This window comes from Podarcis melisellensis (genome assembly GCF_964234715.1).
Source record: "Podarcis melisellensis genome assembly, chromosome: 1".
NCBI lineage: Eukaryota > Metazoa > Chordata > Lepidosauria > Squamata > Lacertidae > Podarcis > Podarcis melisellensis.
In genome coordinates this window covers 128,926,647-128,949,885 of record NC_138528.1, presented here as the reverse complement: position 1 = coordinate 128,949,885, position 23,239 = coordinate 128,926,647, and the positions used below count along the sequence as shown (strand labels likewise).

Below are 23,239 nucleotides of genomic sequence, written 5' to 3'. Positions count from 1 at the left end.
AAAAGGAGCATTGTTCATGAAATGAAGTCATTTTAACTCTGATCTTTGAAGCTACAGTATCTAGGTACAGTGGTACTGTACCTCGGGTTAAGAACTTAATTCATTCAGGAGGTCCATTCTTAACCTGAAATTGTTCTTAACCAGAAGCACCACTTTAGCTAATGGGGCCTCCCACTGCACTGCTGGAACACGGTTTCTGTTCTCATCCTGAAGCAAAGTTCTGAACACGAGATACTATTTCTGGGTTAGCGGAGTCTGTAACCTGAAGCGTATGTAACCTGAAGCGCATGTAACCCGAGGTACCACTGTATACACATTATAAGTTCTACATCATGGTCTAACAATGAAAGGCATATATATATAGAGAGAGAGACCAGTAGCACCTTAGAGACCAACTAAGATTGTCCTTTGTGTGAGCTTTCGTGTGCATGCACACTTCTTCAGATACAAGGCAACTGTTTTAAGCAACTACAACATGTTATTAACAGGAACATTTAATGCAGTATGATATGGAGATAAAAGGTATTAATGTAATAAGTCTAGCTGGAACTGCATTCAGCTGATGTCCCTTTAGACTTCATAGTGCAAGCTCTTGAACTCCCAAGGGGAGAGGGCTCTGACACTCCTAATAGTTCCTTCTCACAATATCGCCATTATCAAGGTGGTTAAAGAATGAGGCTCAAAAAAGGAGAATTATTTAACATGAAATAGAATCCTCTCTTTAAGAATGAGTGTTGTGTTAGATTTCATATCCAATCTGAAATTGAAGAGTGAATGAGGGGGTATAGTTTTTCAAAATGCTACCAGAGTTAAAGGATTTGATTTGCTAAGTAGAATTGCCTAATTACTTCTCAGCAGAGTGACAGATGTGTAATTAGTATTCAAGATTATCCACTCATTCCCCATCAACTGTGAATGTGACAGTTGGTTATGGCAATGCTTTGAGTAAAGTGTACTCAATAAATACATTAAGAAGAGGATAAATAAAGTTGTGATGTGAAAGGTTGAAAAGATACAAATGTTTACTCAAGGCAGACTAAAAAGCAACACAAACTGTTGACAAGGGAGAAGAAGTTTGGTCTTCCTGACCAATCTAAAAACCAACAGGAGGTATGGCCATGGTTTACAGGAATTCTCTCTCTTTTGTTTTGTTCCATTCCATCAGTCATCTCTCATGAAAAATGGCAAACAGAAGCTAGTCCTAGTATAATGTGGATGGCAAAGATCAAGAAGTATTGCTTCTAAAGCAGGGTGGGGACCCTTTGGCTCCATGAGTTAGTATCTTAGCGGGACCTAGCCTTGCAGACCAAACTGCAGGAGGCAATGATGGCCACAAACCTGGATGGTTTTAAGAGGATTGGACAAATTCATGGAGGAGAAAATCAACAATGACTACTAGCCAAGATGGTTATGTTCTGCCTCCATGGTTAGAGAGAGTTACACTTCTGAATATCAGTTGCTGGAAGCCACAGTAAAGGGAGAAGGCTTGTGCTCTTGTGCTCAGGTCCTGCTTGCCAGCTTCTCCTATGCATCTGGCTGGCCACTGTGAGAACAGGATGTGACAGATGGTCCACTGACCAGGAGGCTCTTCTTATGTTCTTAGCCCTCCCCACCTGTCAATCCACCTGTCGTCACAATAACATCAGGTGATTGCACACTTCAAAGTCCCAAAGAAGCAACTGGTCACTGAACAACTCCAGGCAAATCTGGAGAATGTGGACCATTTGAATCCCTTCCAATCAGGATTCAGGCTTCATTATGGGACTAAAACCTCCTTGATCACACTGGTTGATGATCTGGTGGGCTAGGAACAGAGGTGAAAGCTGTTTCCTAATTCTGCTGAATCTCTCAGTGGCTTCTGATAACATCAATCATGGTATCGTTCTGGACCATCTAGGAGGGTTGTGAGTTCAGAGAACTGTTATACAGTGGTTCTGCTCCTTCCTCCTGGGCCATGGCCAAAAAGTGGTGTTGAGGGGTGAGTGTTCAGACCCTTCGGCACTCACTTATGGGGTGCCTCAGGTCTCCATCCTCTCCCCAATGCTTTGCATCATCTATATGAAGCCCGCTGGGGGAGATCACCAGGGGTTTGGACTGAGTGTTCACCATTATGCAGATGATCTCCAGTTCTACCTCTTGTTTAAATTGGAACCAGTGAAGGCAGTGAACGTCCTCTGTGAGTGTCTGGAGGCTCCTCCACTTCTTCAGTGGGGTGGCAGTTATAATAATTATAATTAAAATAATAATTATTTTATTGTTTATACCCCCCCTCATATGGCTGGGTTTCCCCAGACACTCTGGGTGGTTTCCAGCAATATATATACATAGATAGATATAGATATAGATATAGATATAGATATAGATATAGATATAGATATAGATATAGATATAGATATAGATAGATATATAAATGTCAGACATGAAAATGGTTTGAGGTTGAATCCTGACAAGTACAGTTTCTGGGGGACAGGCAGGTTGCGGGGGGGGGGCTTCCTAGTCCTCAACCAGGTAACTAAAGAAGCAGGTGTGCAGCCATGGGATCATTTTGGGCTCACAGGTGTCCATGGAAGTGCAGGATATTTCTGTGTCCGGGGCAGCTGTCAACCAGCTCAATCTGGTATGATGGCTGAGAACTGGATGCACTCTGTCTGGTAGTGGTGCCCACCCTGTGAAATGCCCTCCCATCAGATGTTAAACAGATAAGCAACTATATGACTTTTAGAAAACACCTGAAGGCAGCCCTGTACAGTTTCTGATGTTGAGGTTTTTAATGTGCTTTTAAAATTTTGTTGGGAGCTGCCCAGAATGGCTGGAGCAACCCAGTCAGCTGGGTGGCATGTAAATAATAACATTATTATTGTTATGATTCAGGATGCCTTCCCTTCCAAACTGCAATCACAAGTGCACTTTAAGACTCCTGATCGTACACCAGCATCCTCTACCAGACCACAGCTTTGGGAAACCAACCTTTTGGACCAAATCAGAACTCCACCCCTCTCTAGAGTCTTCCCACATGGCCTATGTGACAGTCAATCAAACATCCCTTGACAAAGCTACTCAATAGCCCATATTCAAATTTGGAGGATGGGATTTCAGTTAAACATGTCTTCTTTGCCTCCTTTACCTCCCCAGTGAAGATGCAAGGCTCTTTCTTAACTGTGATGTCAATAATTAAAAGGACCACTTCTCATGCGCTGGCTCTGTTCATCCCTTGTCCCACTGCCAGCCAACTGCACTCCAAGAAGAAAACCATTTGGGGGGTACACAGGGGGACACATATAAAGGAAAGTTCCACTGCATAAGTGGCAGTCCTTGTGCACATGGTACCACTTTGTTGGGTACAACCCCTTGAATTTGTACTCAAGTCTCTCCTATCCAAGTTCTAATTCTTCTACTCCACCATTTATTGGGAAAGTCACTTTTTAATCTACTTGGCATAATTAATGAAATGAAATGCCACTGTCCATTTCTTGAAGGGAAAGCATGATGCACATTACATAAATAAAAGCAATGAATGAAATTATCATACTGGAGTAAATTTAAGTTAAAACGCAGAGAATAATTAATAACATGTTAATGATTTCCCACTGAGTTGCTGCTTTCACATCCCCCAACCCTGCTCCCATTTAAAAGAGATGTTTAATTCCATAGCCCTTTCCTCTGTTTTCATTGTATTTACTGACAGAGCTACTCCCTTTAGTACATTTCATCTAAAAAACAGAGCCTAGTTCATTCCAATCTGGAGATTCTAAAGTGCAAATCTATACTCCTTTTCCAGGAAGTAAGCCACACTGATGGAACACAGTGGAACACAGGCCTATGTCTGTTTATCTAGATGAAAATGAAACATCAACACTGTATCACATGTACTGCATACAGTGCCTCCAGTTTTTTCTTCCTATGTACCTGCACTGCAATAGGTCACTACTCTCAGCAAAATTGCCACCTTTATCTTTGCTGGCTTAAATATTTGATGAGCAAAAGGTGCTTTGCTGTAGCTTCTAGCGTAATGGGATGCAGAAGAGAGTGCCAACCAGTGTTCTCTGTATACTTCACAAACATTTACTGAGCCATTCAGAAGAACTCAGCAGTTTTATGAATGTCACTAATTTAGCATATCACCTGCAACCAGTTCCATTTTGTCCTAATATTGCATTGTGTTACTAGGAGCCTACTTGCCTTTGAGAACAAGTGTTCATCCCAATACAACTTATACAAAGTCTAAAAGATGCTTTTAAAGCACCTTGCACTGTTTGCGCATACACGCTTAGCATTCCTCACACTGGCATAAAATTTAACATTATTCCAACAAGTTAAAAGAACCTACAGTGCCCTTTAGGAGTGTCCTACTGAACTACCACCACCAACAACAACAACAGCAACATTAACAACCACAAGGAGAGCAGGATTCTACCCAAAAATGTGTGAGGGTGGGGGAGAGAAAAGAAAAGCAATACTTGACAAAGACAAAGGGTGTGCATGCTACTGTGAGGATTCACTGACCTAGTAACCTATATAAGAAAGCAAGAGGCTCTTCTCCTGCTCTCCGATAGAAAGACCCAACACTGAGGAGCCAAGTTCAACGACTAGTGCAGATTTATGGAACGGTGCAGGAATACCCAGGCGAGAAAGGGCATCCCTTTCGGGTCAGCCAAACCCAAGGCGCGCATTTCGGGCGAGTGCAGCCCGCCCCCTTCGCCCAGCCCCCGTCCCCGCCCAACCCAGGAGGCACCTCTGCTCAGGGGCTCCGCGAGGCTCTCGGTGCTGGACTGCGCGCGGGCGCCGGCGCTTCTCTGGAGGCTGCTGCTGCTGCTGCTCCCCGCCCGGGCCCGGGGAGCCCTGCCCAGGGGGCTCCCGAAGGGCGAAAAGACCCCGCTGAAGAAGCGCAGCAGGCGGCGCTCGGGCGAAGAGGCGACGCTCCCGGCCGAACTCTCCCAGGCGCCCAGCCGCTCCGAAAGCATCTGCAGCTCGCCGGCCGGGCTCTTCGGGCCCCCGCCCGCCTCGGGCCCCGCCCGCGGGGGGCGCCGGCCGGCGCTCAGCGACCTTCCCGCGCCGCCGGCCGGCAGAGAGAGGCAGCCGGAGCTGCTGTGGCGCTTGGTCCGCGCCAAGGCGCGCAGCCGCAGCGCCTCCCCGCCGCTCCAGTGCCGGAAACTGCAGCTGCGGCGCAGCGGAGCCGGCCGCGCGGGGCCCAGGCCGCCGGACGCCGCTTCCTCGGCGGGCGAGTGTTTCGGGAGCCCCGCGGGGCCGGCCTCCTCCTCCTCCTGCTGCTGCTGCGAGCCCCGCAGGGGCGCCGAGTCCTTCTTCCCGCGCGCCTCTGCCGGCGGCCACCTGAAGCCCAGCCCGGCTCGCCTGGTCACCTTCAGGCGGCCCAGCTCCAGCTGCCCGGTGCTGAGGGCCCGCGAGCTGCGGAAAGCATGCCCGGCGGCAGCCCCAGGGCTCTCCTGCTGCGGCTCCTGGAGGAAGCCATCGCGGGGCACGGCGGCCGAGCCGAGAGGCTCCTTCTTCACTAGGGTCACCGAGATGCGGTAGACCGTTTTCCGCTGGGGGGTCCCCCGCTCCGCGGCGGCGCCCGGGGAGGAAGGGGCGGAGGTGGGGTCGCTGCTGTCCAGGAGGTACATCTCCGCTCCCGCCGCGGGGGACTAGCCGAGGCCAGGTCCTTTGTCCCTGCCTCTCCTCCGGCGGCGAGCTCCTCCGCCAGCAGTCACTTCGGGAGGCACGGCAGCTCCGGCTGCCCTTCCCTCCTCCGGCTCGGCTGCCTGGGGAGGTAACGGCATCGCTCCATCGCCTATGAAACAGCCGCCCCGCGGAGCCTCCCTTTCTCTCCTGCCTCCCGGCCACGCGCGCCCACCATCACCACCCCGAATCCAAGCCGAGCTTTCCTCCCGCAGATCTCTGGAAGCAGCGCCGGAGAGGATTAGCGAGGGGAGGAGCAGCAGCCGCCCTCCTCGGTTTTATTGTTTACAGAAGATTGCCCGTTCGCATATTGGGTCCTTTTTGCAGAGCAAATCCGATTAGATCTCGTCCGCTTAATATACTGAATGAAGCGCCGGCCCTGTATTATCCTTGCAATCTACTGTGGCCCAAAAGGAAGAACGATGCTGAAAATAATAATAATAATTCCCCCTTGCCACCAATCGCTGGATGCCTCAGCGTAATCCGACTCCTAGACAAACACGTTCCTCGGCTGCAATCAGCATACTGTACTACAGTCTCCCAGTATCAGAAAGCAGCAGATATCCTAAAGAGCTTGGTCTCAAGAAACGGGGAGAAAAGGCAAATTCCGGAGTGGAGCACAGCTTCTCTGCGGAATGAGTTAGCTTGCAAATACCGGAACATAAAGTAGCCCAAGAGACTGAGGGCAGGAATTTTACTGTAAGGGCAGGAATTACAAAGCTCATACCTAGAACAAACTTAGTTGGTCTCTAAGATGCTAGTAGACTTAATTTTTTCAATTATTTTGTAAGGGCAGGGTTTGTTTTGTCAGTTCCATACCAGTCAAACAAAACCAGGTTTTGTGAGACCAAAAAGCTAGCAATCTGCTTTTAATCTTAATAATAAAGCTACTGAACCACCACAGCAAATAAAACTCCAATTTCTTCAGAATGTTAAGTCTGAAACTAGCTTAAATAAAAGTGTTACATAAAACAATCCTAAATATATTTACCCATAAATTCCGAATTTAGTAGTACTTATACCCTAGTTAAGTGTGCTCATGTCTGAAGCCTTTGATTGCTGCTGAATGATACTCCTTTACTAACAAAATAAAAAAATTCCTTCCAGTAGCACCTTAATTTTGTTTTGATTACGGCAGACCAACACAGGTTCCTACCTGTAACAAGATCCTTTACTAACAGTCTTGCAGGAAAGGGGTACTAGTTTCTGGATGGCCCTGATCCTAGGCGTAGCCAAGGGGGAGCAGGGAGAAGCAGATCCCCTCATCAATGAAAATACATAGCAAACTGAAGTTCTGCCCCCCCCCCAAGGCCTTCCCCCAACAAAAACCCTGGTTACACCCGTGGCCCTGATAATTTACAGTCCCAACTCAGTGCACAGATTGCACTGTTCTATCTTGTTCATCTGAAATATTGTGTTAAGAGTCACAAAGAAAGATAGTTAGTTTTTCTCTGTTTTAAAAAGAGTATTAATAGAAATACAGTGGTACCTCGGGTTACATACGCTTCAGGTTACAGACTCCGCTAACCCAGAAATAGTACCTCGGGTTAAGAACTTTGCTTCAGGATGAGAACAGAAATCGTGCAGCGGCGGCGTGGCAGCAGCAGGAGGCCCCATTAACTAAAGTGGTGCTTCAGGTTAAGAACTGACCTCTGGAACCAATTAAGTACTTAACCCGAGGTACCACTGTATCCACGAGGAACTTTAGGAGGATGTCAATTTTAATTAACCACTTTATGCTTTTTTAAAAAGCCACATTCAATGTTTTCACTCAGTATCTCAGACATCAGCCTCCGAAACAAACTTAGTTGGTCTCTAAGGCGCTACTGGACATGTGTGTGTATGGGTGTGTATAAAAAATCAGCCTCCCAATTTCGCAAGGGAAGCAGAACTATCACAGTAATAGATAGATAGATATTGGGGGGTCCTCAAAAAACTTGATTTTGTGCACACCTGCCTTTTTCAACATCACTTGCCTTATTAACATTACTTGACTAATTTGAGCCATACACTTGCATATTTAAGCAAGAAATATAAGGCCTATTTATCTACTCCAGCATTTTATTACCAAAGCAGGACATGATGCTCTTCCACTCCTGTTCCTCAGCAACTAGTAATACAGTCCTTGGTACTGGAAGTAATACAAGTTTTGTTTTTTTGTCTTTGGACCCAACAATGATAGTTTGAGGCAATGTAATTTTTCATCAGCTTTTGGTTATTCAATCAGCAGCATTAAGACTTTCAAGTAAAAATGCAGTGTTCAAAGATTTCAGTCTCTTCAGAGGTATGATTCTTGTTCTCTATATGCACACACCCCCTTTCAAGAGTTACATACACTAGTGCTTAGAGAGCCAATCAGGTGTCATCTGGTTTTGGCAATGATGGCTCATAAGCCCACCTTTTTTGGAGTAATACCATAAAATTATATATCAATGGAAAGATAATTTAATAAAGAATGTAATGCAATATTTTTTATGAAGGATTTTTTATTACAACAACATTCATAAAGAAGAAATGTGGAACACAAAGAAAAAATGAGATATACAAAAATTTTCACCATGTCAGTTAATACTTAGTTGGGTAACCTTTAGCCTTCCCATGGAGTGAACCAAGTTTTTTAGTTCTGCAGCTGTAACAATGTGAAACTAAGATTGAATTATTGCCTCTATTAATTGGGTTTTATTGCTAGGTTGCTTCTGACTAACAAGCTTTTTTAGTTGGCTCCATTTTAATTGGGTTAAGGCCTGGGCTATGTATTTTGGGGCATTTATATTCCCATTAATGACATAAATCCTGCCCACACGTTTTGCTGTCATACAACCCCAGATCATAACACTAACTGGGTGTTTCATGGTAGGTGCAAGGCATTGTCCCATTGTTCCACGGTCCAGTTAACATGGGTTTTAGTCCAGTTTAATCTTTTCAACCTTTGTTTGAGAGAGAACAATGGCTTTTTCCTTGGAATTGTAGCATTTAGACCATATTCCTGCAGTCTGAGCCGAACAGTCCTTGCACTCAACTTCACATTACATTGTGCCATGTCATCTTGTATACATCCAGATGATTTTCTTCTGTCACGTAGGCACAGTTTCTCAATTCTTCTATCATCACTTGCTGTAGTGCACCTTTCCTGCCTTTACCAGTCTGATTTTGTAGTGACTGAGTCTCCTTATATTTAGAAATGCCACCTTTGGTTAAGTGTCCACTGATCTTTCTTCTAATTTCTTCAAAACTGTAGCCTTGTTCACTTAATATTACTATTTTACATCACTTTCTGGGTGACCAGTCAACTCTTTGACCATTTCTTTAATTTTCTTACGTTTTACAAGCTCGCTAAATGAAAGAACAAAAAACCCCAACCAACTTGATAGAAATCTATTAACACACTGACAAATGTCCTCCTTATTTACGTTGTAATAATCTTTCATAAAAAAATATTGCATTACATTCTTCACTAAATTATCTTTCCATTGATATATAATTTTGTAGTATTACTCCAAAACAAGTGGTGTTATGAGGTGTTTTGTTGAAACAAGATGACACCTGGTTAGCTCTCAACCCGCCTTTTTCTGGTTATTTGCCTATAACCTTTGATAGAATACAGATAATTGAACAAACCTTGTTGCATTACATTCCTCGTTATCTTTCCATTGATATACAGTAACTGCAAGAATACTTAATAATACAAGCATTCACACTTGATACACTGGCAATAATGAATACACAACCTGAGAATTTTTTTACTTGAGAAAGTGATCTATTGAATCTGGCAATATTTATTGGCTTTTAAGTGATGCCTGTAAAAGTGAACATCTTCTGGCAAGGCTCCATTCTTAACACATTAATTAATAAAAAAATATTGTCTAACTTTTTTTCTTATGTTCTGCTAATTCTAGCCATTATTTTGCATCTAACTCCAGCTGGTGGATCTCATGATTTCAATAAAGAAATAAACCATATATTAACTGTGCTCTTAAAGCATTTCCAAAGACTAATAATGCAATTGTTTTAGACAGAATTTAAAACAATTATCTGAACATATTAGTATACAGTGGTACCTCGGGTTAAGAACTTAATTCGTTCTGGAGGTCCGTTCTTAACCTGAAACTGTTCTTAACCTGAGGCACCACTTTAGCTAATGGGGCCTGCTGCTGCCGCCGCACCGCTGTTGTGCGATTTCTGTTCTCATCCTGAAGCAAAGTTCTTAACCCGATGTACTATTTCTGGGTTAGTGGAGTCTGTAACCTGAAGCGTGTATAACCCGAGGTACCAGTGTACCTCTTAAGCGTCAAAAACTTGGATCAAGGTTTAAATTTTAAAAAGCAATATCAACGCAACAACTGAGGCAAAATTTGCCCCTGCTGTTCACAAAAATTGTAAGTAGTAAATGCTCACTTTCCTAATACATGCTTCTAGTAATTGATGTGGTATACAACAGTAAAAGAAATAATTTTAAACACATAAATTAAATATATAACAAGGTAGCAGTACTAGCAGAAAATGACAGAAATAACATAGAAGAAAGTCACAAATTATAGATTAAAAGCCAGTTACAAATAATAATAATAATAATAATAATAATAATAATAATAATACCCGGGCCATCTGGTTGGGTTTCCCTAGCCACCTGAAGATGCAAAGAAATAGAGCCTGATGAGAAAAAGCCCCACCCATTGAGGATTATGTCAATGTAAAATACAACATTAAAAACCATTCCAAACAAATTAGAATCACAACTAGAACAGGTCCTGAAAATGTAAATCTTAAGTGTCAAAGGCCAAAGTAAAGAGGTGCATCTTCAGCATACGGAAAAGGTTATATAATGAAAGGGTAGAAGAGACTGTGTACATTTGCTAAGGAGACTGACACCAACTTCCATCCACAATGCATCTCATCATCAATTCAGCACAGTCAATGGATCATGGTGAGAGTACTGTAAGCTGCAAAACGTTAAAGAACTGTTCCCACCTACCCTTCAACCTACCAGAAGAAACTTCCCAACCTTTAAGTGGGCTTCATAAGAACTTGAAGAGTAGACTCCAAATGAAATCTAGGAAGGTGTCTTAGAACTGTATTTGCCAGACAGTTTGACCTGGATCCTTGTTTACCTTCGAGAATCATAAAGCTGTAGAGTCGGAAGGGACCCTGAGGGCCATCAAGTCCTGCAATGCAGGAACAGCCCTTACTGTCAGAAAGTTCTTCCTGATGTTTAGTCAGATTCTCTCCTTTTTTGTAACTTGAAGCCATTGGTACAGGCCCTACCCTCCAGAGCAGGAGAAAACAAGCTTGCTCCATCCTCCAAGGATATTGACAAGCTGGAACATGTTCAACCAAGGTGATAAATGGTCTGAAAACCAAGCCTTACAAGGAGCATTTGAAGGAGCTGGGTATGTTTAGCCTGGAAAAGAGGAGACTGAGGGGAGATATGATAGCCGTTTACAAATATCTTAAGGACTGCCACATGGAAAAGAGAACAAGCTTCTTTTCTCCTGCTCCAGAGGTTGGGTCCCAGACCAGTGGATTCAAATTACAAAAAAGGAAATTTCTACTAAATATCAGGAAGAACATTTTGACAGTAAGAGCAGTTTGACATTGGAACAAACTCCCTCAGAAGGTTGTGGACTCTCCTTCATTGGAGGTTTTTAAGCAGAGGTTGAATGGCCATCTGCCATGGATGCTTTAGTGGAGAGACTTGCATTGCAGAGGGTTGAATTAGATGATCCCCAAGAGCCTTTCCAACTCTACAACAGTCTCCTCTTCTCCAAGCTAAACATACCAAACTCCCTCAACCATTCTTCATAAAGCTTAGTTTCCAGACCCTTGATCGTCTTGGTTGACCTCCTGCACACCTTCCAGCTTGTCAATATCTTTCTTAAATTGTGGTGCCCAGAACTCGACACAGCACTCCAGGTGTGGTCTGATCAAGGAAGAATAGAGCCGTACTATTACTTCCCCTTAACTGGAGTCAAGAGTCCATGAGAAAGAGAATAGCAATTGAAATTAAGAGAGGAGAAATCATTCAGGGCAACTTTGCATGGAAGCACCAGCCTAGCATCTGTAGATTAGAAGGAATTTGTTTGCTCACATGAAATTTCTTCTGTGTAGGTTAGTAACATTTGTGGGCTTGTTTAAAAGGCTGTTTTAGAGGTCGCCACTCTATTAATTTACAGTCTATAAATTAGCCAGATGCCTACCAATCACAGCAAAAAATGAACAAAAGAAAAACTGCAACACCATTTATCTATATAACAAATAAATTCTATTCTGTACACAAACGTGCTCAATACGCAGTGTAATTCAGGTATTCTGGCTGATTCAGTTGAAAGGATGATAAGATTCTCTAGATATTTTCCATTTAAAGAAAACACACTGATAGAATCAGATGGTGTTCAAGATAGCCAGAAGCAAGCCAAATGTAGGTCACTTCTTGAAGTCTGAAAGGAATGTGCTGTTTGTGTGTGCGCACGCAGACTTGTATGTATATGCATTATTCTTAGACTTGGCTTCTTTTTATCTTCAGGCTCATACATTTCTAGTTCTTGAAACCATGCACCATTTACTCAACTGAAACAATTGGATCTTGCATCTGGCTTTCATTTTATGCCTAAACTATGTAATCTCTGTAACTAGCTACCAGTGTAACAACCACAACATGTGTACAACCCTCATTTTATACATACACACATGGCATATGATTGCATGAGTGAAAGGTTACTTGTGCAATCAGTCTTTCCCCTTTCCATAAACATATTTTTTTACCCAGAATCAAGCTATCAGCATTTAATCCCAGATAAGTGAGTTGTAGCCTTAAACACACTCATTCAAAATTTTAACATATAAAAATACAAGGAAAAACATCAAATACTGATTAGATATACATCAAGATTCAGACTGTCAAAACCATTCACCAAGGTAATTATTTTATTTATATCTCATCCTTCACTGAACAGCACAATAAGCAATGGTTTATTGTGACATCCAAATGAAACTAGTATGTGAGAGAGATAGAGACTGAATTTTTTAGAGATTGTAATGCAAACATTCCAATTTCATAAAAGGTGGGGGAAACAGGCTAAACAAAGTGTTGTGTTGTGCTGTAGCAATGTAAGGTTGAAGAAGGGATGTGTGTACACACTTTAAGTTAACACTCGGTTAACTCCTGGGCATAATATTCAGAATGACTGAGAAGAACACGTATACTATTTTTTATACATCATGGAATGAATATCCCTTGCTTCAAGTCCATGTGTCAGGAAAACCTAGCTATTCATGTATCCCGAAATCAGTATTAAGTGCTCATGTAAAACAAATAATTATAAAAATCCCTAAAATAAAGTGTCTAAGGAGAGGAACATTTGGTCCTTGATCATGAACAGTACTGTATCGTGCTTGGCTAGATTATTTTATACCTGGATCTAAAATTGCTTATATGCAAGTTGTTTTATATTGCAATGATATAGCTAATCTACAGTAATACATCTGATAAACTCTGAATTAGGCCACCTTATTAGCTATCAACTCCTTAAAGTTATTTAGGGAGAACAGATTTCTGCAGCATGTAGAACACAAGTCCAATTCCAGATACAGCAGATGGCCAAGATATACCTCAGAGATAACAGAGCTACAACATATGTTATTTATACTTAACTGAGGTATTTTCAGGACTCAAACATTGTTGGCAGCAGAATATTTGCACAATTAGACAAAAATATTTTTATCTGCATAAAACTTGGAAGTCTCAGCCAAACAATTGGAAGTAACATCCATTTGAACACAAGGTATCTACAACTGGAACTGTACGAACATTTAATAGACTTTGTCCTGACAAAAAATCAATTTCAGCCCCTACAGCAATCCCCGTTTTGGACAGGGATGAGCTGCACAACAGAATTTCCAGATAGCTTGTCAAGAAACAATGGGGAGTAGATGTTAATGCTCCAGTCTTCACCTGCCCTGTCCCCAACGTCACAAATGGGCATAGTTGAGGAAATAGTCTTGTGAATAAAATTAGGCCTAATTTGGCCCAGTGGCTGGAGGTTCCCAACCTGAAACCAATGTGTTAAACATACTGGTTCATTAAAACCAGCACATAACAAAATAGTCTTCTGTCAGTTGATCCTGAACACATAGTCAACCATTTAAATCCTGTCTCCAGTTATCCAATCTTCTGAATTTTGCCTATAAGATTTGTGTGACAATAAGAAGAAGGGTTTGGATTTGATATCCCGCTTTATCACTACCTGAAGGAGTAGTTCGCTTCCCAGCTCCTCCACATGCAGCTGCTGGGTGACCTTGGGCTAGTCACACTTCTCTGAAGTCTCTCAGCCCCACTCACCTCACAGTGTGTTTGTTGTGGGGGGGGGGGGAAGGGAAAAGGAGAATGTTAGCCACTTTGAGACTCCTGAAGGGGAGTGAAAGGCGGGATATCATGTCCAAACGTTTCTTCTTCTTTCATGAGAGTTGAAAATTTAGAAATTCTATGGACTCTCTCCCATTTCATTCTTAACAGCTAATGAGATTGTGTCAGTTTTACCCAATAGGAAGCATAAAGTATTATATGTATCTGAAAGAAGCTAAGCAATCCAGGTTTGCCCATGAGAACTCATTATAAGCAGCAAGACCCCAACTGACATGAATTATTTACTGTGATCTTACACTTATAATTATGCACATGCATTAAACACAAAAACGTGCATCTGTGCCCCACTTTAAAATCCACATGGAAATCAAACTACTGAAAATAAGTGAAATGGAACAAGCAATGTGTAACACCAGGGACACAAGCTAACTGGTACTCTAAATGCTCCCCCAGCACACAAATGAACATGTAAAATTTCCATGCCTTTGCACCAGTTAGATTTAGATACCCCCTGTTTGCGCGCACACACGATTTATGAAGGATTTATTGCAGCTCTCAACTGATGCAAGTGATTTTTAAAAACCTCTATTATTAATAATAATAAAATCATGTTAACAAACCATTGTTTGTCTTGTGGCACCTTAAAGACTAACCAATTTATTATGCCACAAGCTCTCTTGGGCTAGTCTGCTACTTCATCAGCTATATGAACTGTTAACCTCAGTTGGTAGGTTTGCAATTATGTTTACATATGTGTATACACACAGGATGGTGTAGAGAAAAATGTGTAAACATCAGGATTAAATGGCAATGAAATGCAAAAGGTAAAGTCTGTAAAAACAATTCAGTTAATCTTAAATATATGCAAAATAAGCACAGGGACTATTCATAGCAATATTGTCATACTTTACTTGCAACCTTAATCAATACCGTTAGAGAAAAAAGAAGCCATGAAGAAATAACAAATAACTGTATCCTTCCTTTTCATCAGATGCCAGGGGGCAGCTTGTAACACTTTAGCATCGTTAATTAATTTATTTTTTAATCCCTCTCTGTACTTTAATCATAAATTTTATCAGAGTGAACAGCAATAGTAAAATACATTATGACAAGAAAAACATAATTAGAAGATACAACTGCTAATCTCTCTCACACCTGCCACTGAAAAGCCCTTACTTCAAATGCCTGGAAGAAGAGGAAAGTCTTCAGCTGGTGCCAAAAGATGGAGAGAGTCAGCACCAACCTAACTTTGGTGGGGAGGCTGTTCCAAAGCTGAGAAGGCACTTTGGGGGGTTGCAACTCCGCTGACCGCTGACTCCGCTAAAGATAGATGTATCAGAAGGTTCTTCCCAAGTCACTTGAAGACCAGGCAGACTTCTACAAGCAGAATTCCTCTGGATCCCACCCTAATGACATATTTACATCCTTATAGCATCACTCTTTATGTTTATTTTCATGTACTTTTCTCGTAACATGCCCAGGCTACTATTCTTCTGTAGAACATTGTATTGAGTGTCATTAAACATCCGATACATGCTATCAATCCAGCATGTATTCAATACTAATTAACTAGTTGTATCACTTGCAAGAATCATAGCTAAAGAACCCTTTAAGAGGGAATTCGTATGCTGCAGAAGTCAAACTGCCTTTTTCTGCTCCACTCTCAAACATCTAGGGGAGCAAACTGCACTCTGCCCCTTGGGCCCAAATGGTCTGCCCACTGCCTCCCCCCCAGCTGTAGGGCAGCTGAGTGGGAGGTGGCAGGCAGACTCCAGAGGCCCTGCAGTGCGCCCCATCTCTATGAGCGACTCACTCCGCCCCAAGCACCGGAGCAGATTCCTCCGCCGCTGCAAGGAGCTATGACTGCCAGAGCTGCCTGAGTGATTGCGCTTGAGGAATGGGGGGTCTGGGTAGCCAGGGGGCGGCTGAAGGAACCGGGTGGAAGGGACAATGTCCAGAGTGGGGGCTGCTGGGTGGGGGAGTACCAGACCAGGCTTTGTCGTGAGGCCAATAGTGAGGTGAGGCTGGGGGGAAAGAATATGGATGGCGGCATGTATTTATTTATATATTTAATTGCAACATTCAGTGTATAAGACAACCCCCAATTTTAAACTTTAAAAATTGGGGGGGAAATATTGTCTTATACATGGAAAGGTACGGTAAACGAACTGATCTATACAGTATGTAAAGTGCAAAACTTAAATAAAAGTGATTCTTTAAACTTAAACAGTTGGCTTTTTCCAAGTGTAAAGAAAGTGTTTCACGGTCTCAACCTGAATGGAGCTACATGGTATCTGAAGAACTGTGCATGCACACGAAAGCTCATACCAATAACAAACTTAGTTGGTCTCTAAGGCAGTGTTTCCCAACCGGTGTTCCGCGGCACACTAGTGTGCCGCGAGACGTTGCCTGGTGTGCCGCGGGAAAAATTTAAAAATTCTAAAGATATCCGGAGAGGCGGCCTTCAGGCGAGTTTTAATTTTAATTTTCCTTCTCCCACTTAATGCCCCACGCTCGCCCGAGCAGCTTGCAGTCCTCGGTAACCACGGCGACCCGAGGGAGGGGAGGGAACAGGGAAGACGAGGGCGGCGGCGAGCCGCGATGACGTCAGTGGGCCGCGCCGCCTTGCCCTGGCACGGTGTGAGAGCCCCGGCTAGTGGCGCGAGCTTCGGAATAAGTGGGATCCGCGTGCGCGAGACCGAGATCGCGGGTAAGGAGCGCGTGCGGGCCACATCCCCACAGAGAGCGAGCCTCCCCCGGCCCACCACTCCGGGCAGGTCCACTCGCATGAGGGGGCGGTGATGGCGACGGCCGGCAGCTTGCCTGCAGTGCCATCCCTCGAGCAGGCGAGGAGCCCGGAGGCTACCAGATGCGAGTCCTCTTTCCCACCCTGCTCGGGAGTCCAGAGCACTTGGTCGCATTCAGGATCTAGAGTGGGGAAGCGGGGCTTGTGTCTGGGCTGGACACATTGGGCTGCCTGTGCCGCTCGACCTGCGGGGAGAAATCAGGGTGGGAGTCACGACCGTGAGGCAGGGCTGCCAAGTGTGGCAGAAGAGGACACGGCCGTCGCACCTGTCCTTAGGTAGGAGCTTCTTCCGTGTCGACCTGCTGCCCTAAAGTCTTGGCTTTTTTCTTGGCTTTTTGGCGGTTGGCACAGAAGGAAGGCAAGGGGGAGGGGGAAAAAATGAAACTTACACTTTCGTGCGTCCCTCCCGGCGTGACGCTGCGCGCTGACGTCACGGGGCTGTAATGGTGGTGTGCCTCGAGATTTTTTTCATGAAACAAGTGTGCCTTTGCCCAAAAAAGGTTGGGAAACACTGCTCTAAGGTGCTACTGGAAGGTTTGTTTTTATTTTGTTTCGACTAATGGAGCTACAGTATTTTTAAATTTAGCACAACCTTATTTGTTATCTGTGTGTCAGTAAATAAAGAACTTGGTAATATGTCACAGTAGCATCAGTGAATAAAAATCTATTTGAAGTTGTAGCAGAGTTAAAATCATGGCTTCAGATGTGTATTTCTCCTCTTTTTCGCCAGATTATTACAATGCTTGGAAAAATGCACAGCACTTCTGTCATCTAGTAGTATAGCAGATACACTGTTTAAAATGCACCTTTTACCTCAAGGTCAAAGAACTAGTCCCCAAACCCTTCACATTTTTTTTTAAAAAAGGCATAACTGAAACAAATCTAACCATATTATTCATCAATATCTCACTTCACAGCAACCAAAGAGACACAAGCCAAGAGTGTGTGATGTGTGTACAGCAATGCAAGGAACAGGGAGGTACAGTGGTGCCTCGCAAGACGAAATTAATTCGTTCCGCAAGTTTTTTCATCTTGCGAGTTTTTCGTCTTGCGAAGCACAGTTTCCAATAGGAATGCATTGAAAATCAATCAATGCGTTCCTATGGAAACCGCCTTCAGACCAGGTCCGGGGACAGTCTGTCCCCCGACCTCTTCTGAAGGCTGGGGGGGGGACAAGGGCTTTTCTTCCCACCCCCAGCATTTTAAAAAACCCTGGGACAGCAGAGGACGGCTTTTGAAGGCAGGCGGGGGGGGGGAGCAAAGACTTTTGCCCCCCGCCGGCCTTCAGAAGAGGTCCTGGACCTCTTCTGAAGGCGGGTGGGGGGCAAAAGTCTTTGCTCCCCCCCACCTGCCTTCAAAAGCCGTCCGGGACAGTGGAGAAACGTGCTGCGTTTCTCTGCTCTCCCGGGAAGGCAGGCAGGGGGGAGCAAAGACTTTTGCCCCCCGCCGGCCTTCAGAAGAGGTCCAGGACCTCTTCTGAAGGCGGGCGGGGGGCAGGACCTCTTCTGAAGGCGGGCGGGGGGCAAAAGCCTTTGCTCTCCCCCCGCCTGCCTTCAAAAGCCATCCGGGATAGCGGGAAGCGCTTCCCTGCTATCTCGGACTGCTTTTAAAATGCTGGCGGTGGGGAGCAAAGCCTTTCGGCCCCCGCCGGCCTTCCTGGACCTCTTCTGAAGGCCGGAGGGGGGGAAAGGCTTTGCTCCCCACCGCCAGCATTTAAAAGAGGTCCCCGGAGATTTCCCTATGGGCTTTCTTCTTGCGAAGCAAGCCCATAGGGAAATTTGTTTTGCGAAGCGCCTCCAAAACGGAAAACCCTTTCGTCTAGCGGGTTTTTCGTCTTGCGAGGCGTTCGTCTTGGGGGCACCACTGTACTTTGATGTGATGGAAGAATGAGAAAACTTCAAGAGGCTTTGGGGAAGGTTCTTAAAGTGCATGGAAGAAGTTTCCTGTCCCTCCCCACATGCTTCAGCCACATTTATGCCTGAAAAGCCTTTCCAGAGTATAAGGGGGCCCTTCCTGAACAATGTGTGGTGGGGCAAAAGGGGATGGGAATTGCACAAAATCACACAGAGTTTGGGGGTGATTTCTCCCTCCCACTGTAGCCCCTGCAAACCCTGCACTTTGTCAGGAGGACCTCCCAACCCTCAAAAGGCACAGATTACTGCAGTGGGCAGGAAGAAGGGATGGGAAACATTCTTTCCACGAACTTCCTGGAAGTAGATTCTGTAGAATTCTATCAGTTATATTTCATCTACACAATCAGAATGAATTTCAGGACCCAAAATGGTTTTACTGTGCAGCCTGAGCAGGAGCAGTGAACACTGCTATAGTTAATTGTTGTCACTTGTGTTCCCTCCCTCCCCCCCCCCCACCGCACTGCTCACAGTTGTGAAGAAGATTTTTACGCTATGAATGGTCTGTGTCACCATTAAGAAAAAAAGATAAGAATAGGCCGATATATATGTAGACTTTCCCGGGATAAAGTTTACTTTTCTTCTTTCAGTTCTCATAGTTCTTAACCTAGCTCAAGGTTGTCATATGAACTACCCAGATGTTTAACTGAGAATTCTTGATTCGACACCACAAACATAAATGGGGTCAGCCCCCGCAGTAGTGGCCAAGATAGTCATTTGAATAATTAATATTTACAAATACAGGCATACGTGTGTATGTGTGAGTAAAAAATGGTGCTAGAATTTGAACTTAAATGTTTGTGGGAGGAGGCAAAGCGGCACTTGGAAGGCGGCATTCAGCGATCTCACAGGGCGGGGGGCGGGACGCACCAAGACTTTTCAAAGTGCTCACAATCTACCAACCCCCAATCACAAAATGCACCTGGCATGCGGCTAATTTTGAACCCTGCATCAGAGTACCTTCCTGTTCATTTACTCCACGTTCTCTTGGCTTTTAAAAGTGCTGCCCTTTCTATATAGGATCAGAACGACTGGAAGGGGCAGTATTTTCTTTGATAAAACAAATTTATTTTAAAAACTTTCTTCTCGGTTAGATAGCAAGAATTGATTTCTGAGAAGAATTGGTAGACAGGTGGGGGGTGTTTGTGTAATCACACTAAAATCAGAAAGGAATTTTGCGCAATATATGCTATAGCACTATCTAAATGGCAAAATAAGTACAAAAAATACTACGGCATTCTTGTGGCATCTTAACTGCCAGGCTGCAGTTTATTCAGTAGAAACTACATTTTCAATAGTCAATTGAGTAAATCTTGAGTTCACCTAGTAATATCTAAAAATACCCACACTTAAAAAAAAAAATCTGACTTGGGAGCAAGCCTGGCTAGAAGTGCATGTAAGCATTATGTCTTGGTTGACCTTGACAAAAGTGTTTGCTCCAGCAGTGCTGAGTTCAGAAACAATGATTGCAGAAATTCTAGCTGCTTGTTTTCCTCCTGGCCTACATGCATTACTGCCTACATGCAGCAAGGATATCCTCCTGGCTTAGAAAATCTTCACGATAAACTTCATGTAGCTTAACATATTCATGTATAAAAATAAAGCAAATGGTTCAGCTTCATATGTTTTGTGTGTCTTGTACAAGTTTAGACTTCCAGCATTCAAGAAGTGAGAAACTGTATACTTAGCCCCACGGATAATTAGTTGTCATGGGGCAATTGCTTGCTCTCTCCTCTGCTGCTGCTATTACTGTACATCTCCTTCTCCTCATGTTGGTTTTCACAGTGGTTTGTGTGAAATATCAAGTGAATGTACATGATATGGTAGACATTGCTTTGGAATTATTGCAGAATTGATTATTGTAACGGTTAGAGTATTGCGATGGTGATGGCCTGTCTCTCTTTTTTGCAGCCAAGGAAAAATAGTCTTTTTTGATATCTGAACCTATTGCCTCACATCAGTACACTCTGGAATAATTTTCTTACACTTAGCACTCAGGTGTGCTGAGAATATTATTTTGCATTCAACGTGAATGTTAAGAATGGTAACAACTGTGTTTCATATTTAATACAATTGGCCTTTTAACAATTTAAGACTGGTTATTTCTCTAATACATAACAACAATTTATTAATAATAATTTATATGCCTCTAATTTACATGCTGTGTATGGAGTATTTTAAACAATGAACGTAATCTGCATTTATTTGTTCTGTTTGTCTATTCTGGAGTAATCTCAAAGGCTTTAGCCACTAGTGAGCTGCTGCAGCAGCTGTTGCAGTTTTCTGTCACAAGGCCTATTAACAGTCAGCGCTGCACTTTAATATACTAATATTTGTGTGCATCAATATATTAAATAGTAAACTCTCTTCGGGGATAGTTCAGTATAATATGTAGAAATTTCATAAACCCTAAAGTTTAAAAATAATAAATACATTCTGGGTGTATTTTAAAGCTGTTGCTTTATTTATTTAATTTTGTACCTGAATTTGCAATCATTTTCAAAGCACATGGTGCTTTCCTTTTCCTGAAATGCTCATCTTTAACTATTCAATGTTGATTCCTATTTTAATAATGTGGTTTTGTTTTACTTTTGAAAAATTACATGCCTGACAGCAATCTCGGGGATAGCAAAATGGAAACAGCTCCTCTCCTACTCTGTCTAGTCTATAGCACAGGGGCCACATGTACTTTTGACTGTATTTTTGCTGCCCCCAGTGCCTGGTGAATCTGTCCCATTCTTCCATCACATCAAAGCAGTGTTAGAAACTGGGACTGAAAAGCTGTTTGCCACATGGTTTCTGGAACCTAAGTTATGGGTGCGACAACAGTGTCTAGTCACTTTTTTTCCAATTCAGTGACACTTTCTACTTATATTTTCAAAACACGTGAACTAATACAGTTTACATCAGTGACACATTTTTAATATCACATTTTAAATAGCAATTCATATATATATATATATATATATATGCCTTTTCCGTTTTTCCATTCACACATCATGTTTACTCCGCATAGAATATTTATGTACAGACTTCTCAACCTATCATTATTATCAAGCTCTTCAGTTAAGGAAAAAAGTGGGAAATGTTAGTGAATTAAAAATAAGGTCATTTCTCTACTTTTTCACACTTTGCATCTTGCACACCAAAATAATGTAATCAAATTAGGGAGAAGTTTGAAAATAATACTTACCTACAGAGAAGCTGGCACTTGGCATCATTTATCTTCAGAAGTAATGCTTTTACCCTTTCCAAAGTGTGGGCTATCACAGGACAGCCTTTGCAATTTGTGCTATAACAATATCCATGTGATTCTGGAGTTCACAGTGTGAACTACACACACAAACAGGCATTCCATTTAATGCAGAAAAACCTTTCCTCACTCAGAAAGATATTTCTGCTTTATCTTCAGGATGAGCTTCCACTTTCGAAAACCAGCTCACTAGTTCAAGGATGGAGAACTACAGTATTTGATAAAAGATCAAAGATGCCATCAATCCAAAGCAAAGGGCAGGCCACCTTAACTGTGGCATCATTTACCCCAAGATAATCTACAAAAATGTCTTTTCCCAAAACTGCCTAATAAAAGTAGATAACGTTTTTTTAAAGTTACCAGGAACATAATATTTTGAGACACTGGAAAGCAGACTGCAATTCTATACTTGCTTTTGAAGATATTGTGATGTTGAAATGTTTAAGTCAGATACCTGCTATATTCAGGTAGTTTAAATTGTCACCAGCCAGTAATTTACAGGACAAGATAGCTAGCCTTTATTCTCTACTGTTAACTTCCTGAAGAGTCTGAAGCTAGCCACCAATGAACAGTACAGTGGTACCTCAGGTTACATACACTTCAGGTTACAGACGCTTCAGGTTACAGACTCCGCTAACCCAGAAATAACCTCAGGTTAAGAACTTTGCTTCAGGATGAGAACAGAAATCGTGCTCTGGAGGCGAGGCAGCAGCAGGAGGCCCCATTAGCTAAAGTGGTGCTTCAGGTTAAGAACAGTTTCAGGTTAAGAACAGACCTCCAGAACGAATTAAGTTCTTCTCCCAAGGTACCTCTGTATAGTGAGCTAAACTACACTGATAACTGCCAATACAGTACCTAATATTAAAACACTTTCAACAGATAAATTTCAAAGCATTTCCAGACACAAAATATTATGGCCTATTACCGCTATCCAATATCAGTGTAACGTAAATGTTATTTCCTTAATTTACAAATGGATAAACACCCTGGCCCCTACAGCTCCCTTCAGTTCAACAACAATCACTATAACATGCCTCCATATAATTACCAAATATTTCTCCCCAAACAAACAAAAAACAACCATATTCTTTCTTGCAAATTCAGGAACACCGGTTTGAAACACTAAGCAAAGTAAAAAGTTGAAGTGCTACATTTTTCACATCAGAAAGATTACAACCTACCATATATTCTTATATCACATGTAGCAAATGTAAAAAAGGCAGACTTAAGAATGTGAA

General features: G+C 42.9%; 2 protein-coding genes across 9 annotated transcripts in view; one reads left to right on the top strand and one right to left on the bottom strand.

The window, feature by feature from the left end:
* TRPM8 (transient receptor potential cation channel subfamily M member 8) overlaps positions 1–23,239 on the top strand; it is a 300,849-nt gene that overhangs the window by 183,054 nt on the left and 94,556 nt on the right. The gene's annotated exons all lie outside the window — the stretch shown is intronic.
* Positions 1–23,239, bottom strand: part of AGAP1 (ArfGAP with GTPase domain, ankyrin repeat and PH domain 1) — a 306,162-nt gene that overhangs the window by 279,224 nt on the left and 3,699 nt on the right. Inside the window, exon 1 of one of the 4 annotated variants that reach the window (XM_081909456.1) lies at positions 4,733–5,842. The exons of the other annotated variants lie outside the window; for them this stretch is intronic. Coding sequence (XP_081765582.1) covers positions 4,733–5,618 — 886 coding nt within the window. The 5' untranslated portion in view covers positions 5,619–5,842. Of the gene's footprint in view, positions 1–4,732; positions 5,843–23,239 lie in introns of those variants that run through there. 4 annotated transcript variants of the gene reach the window in all.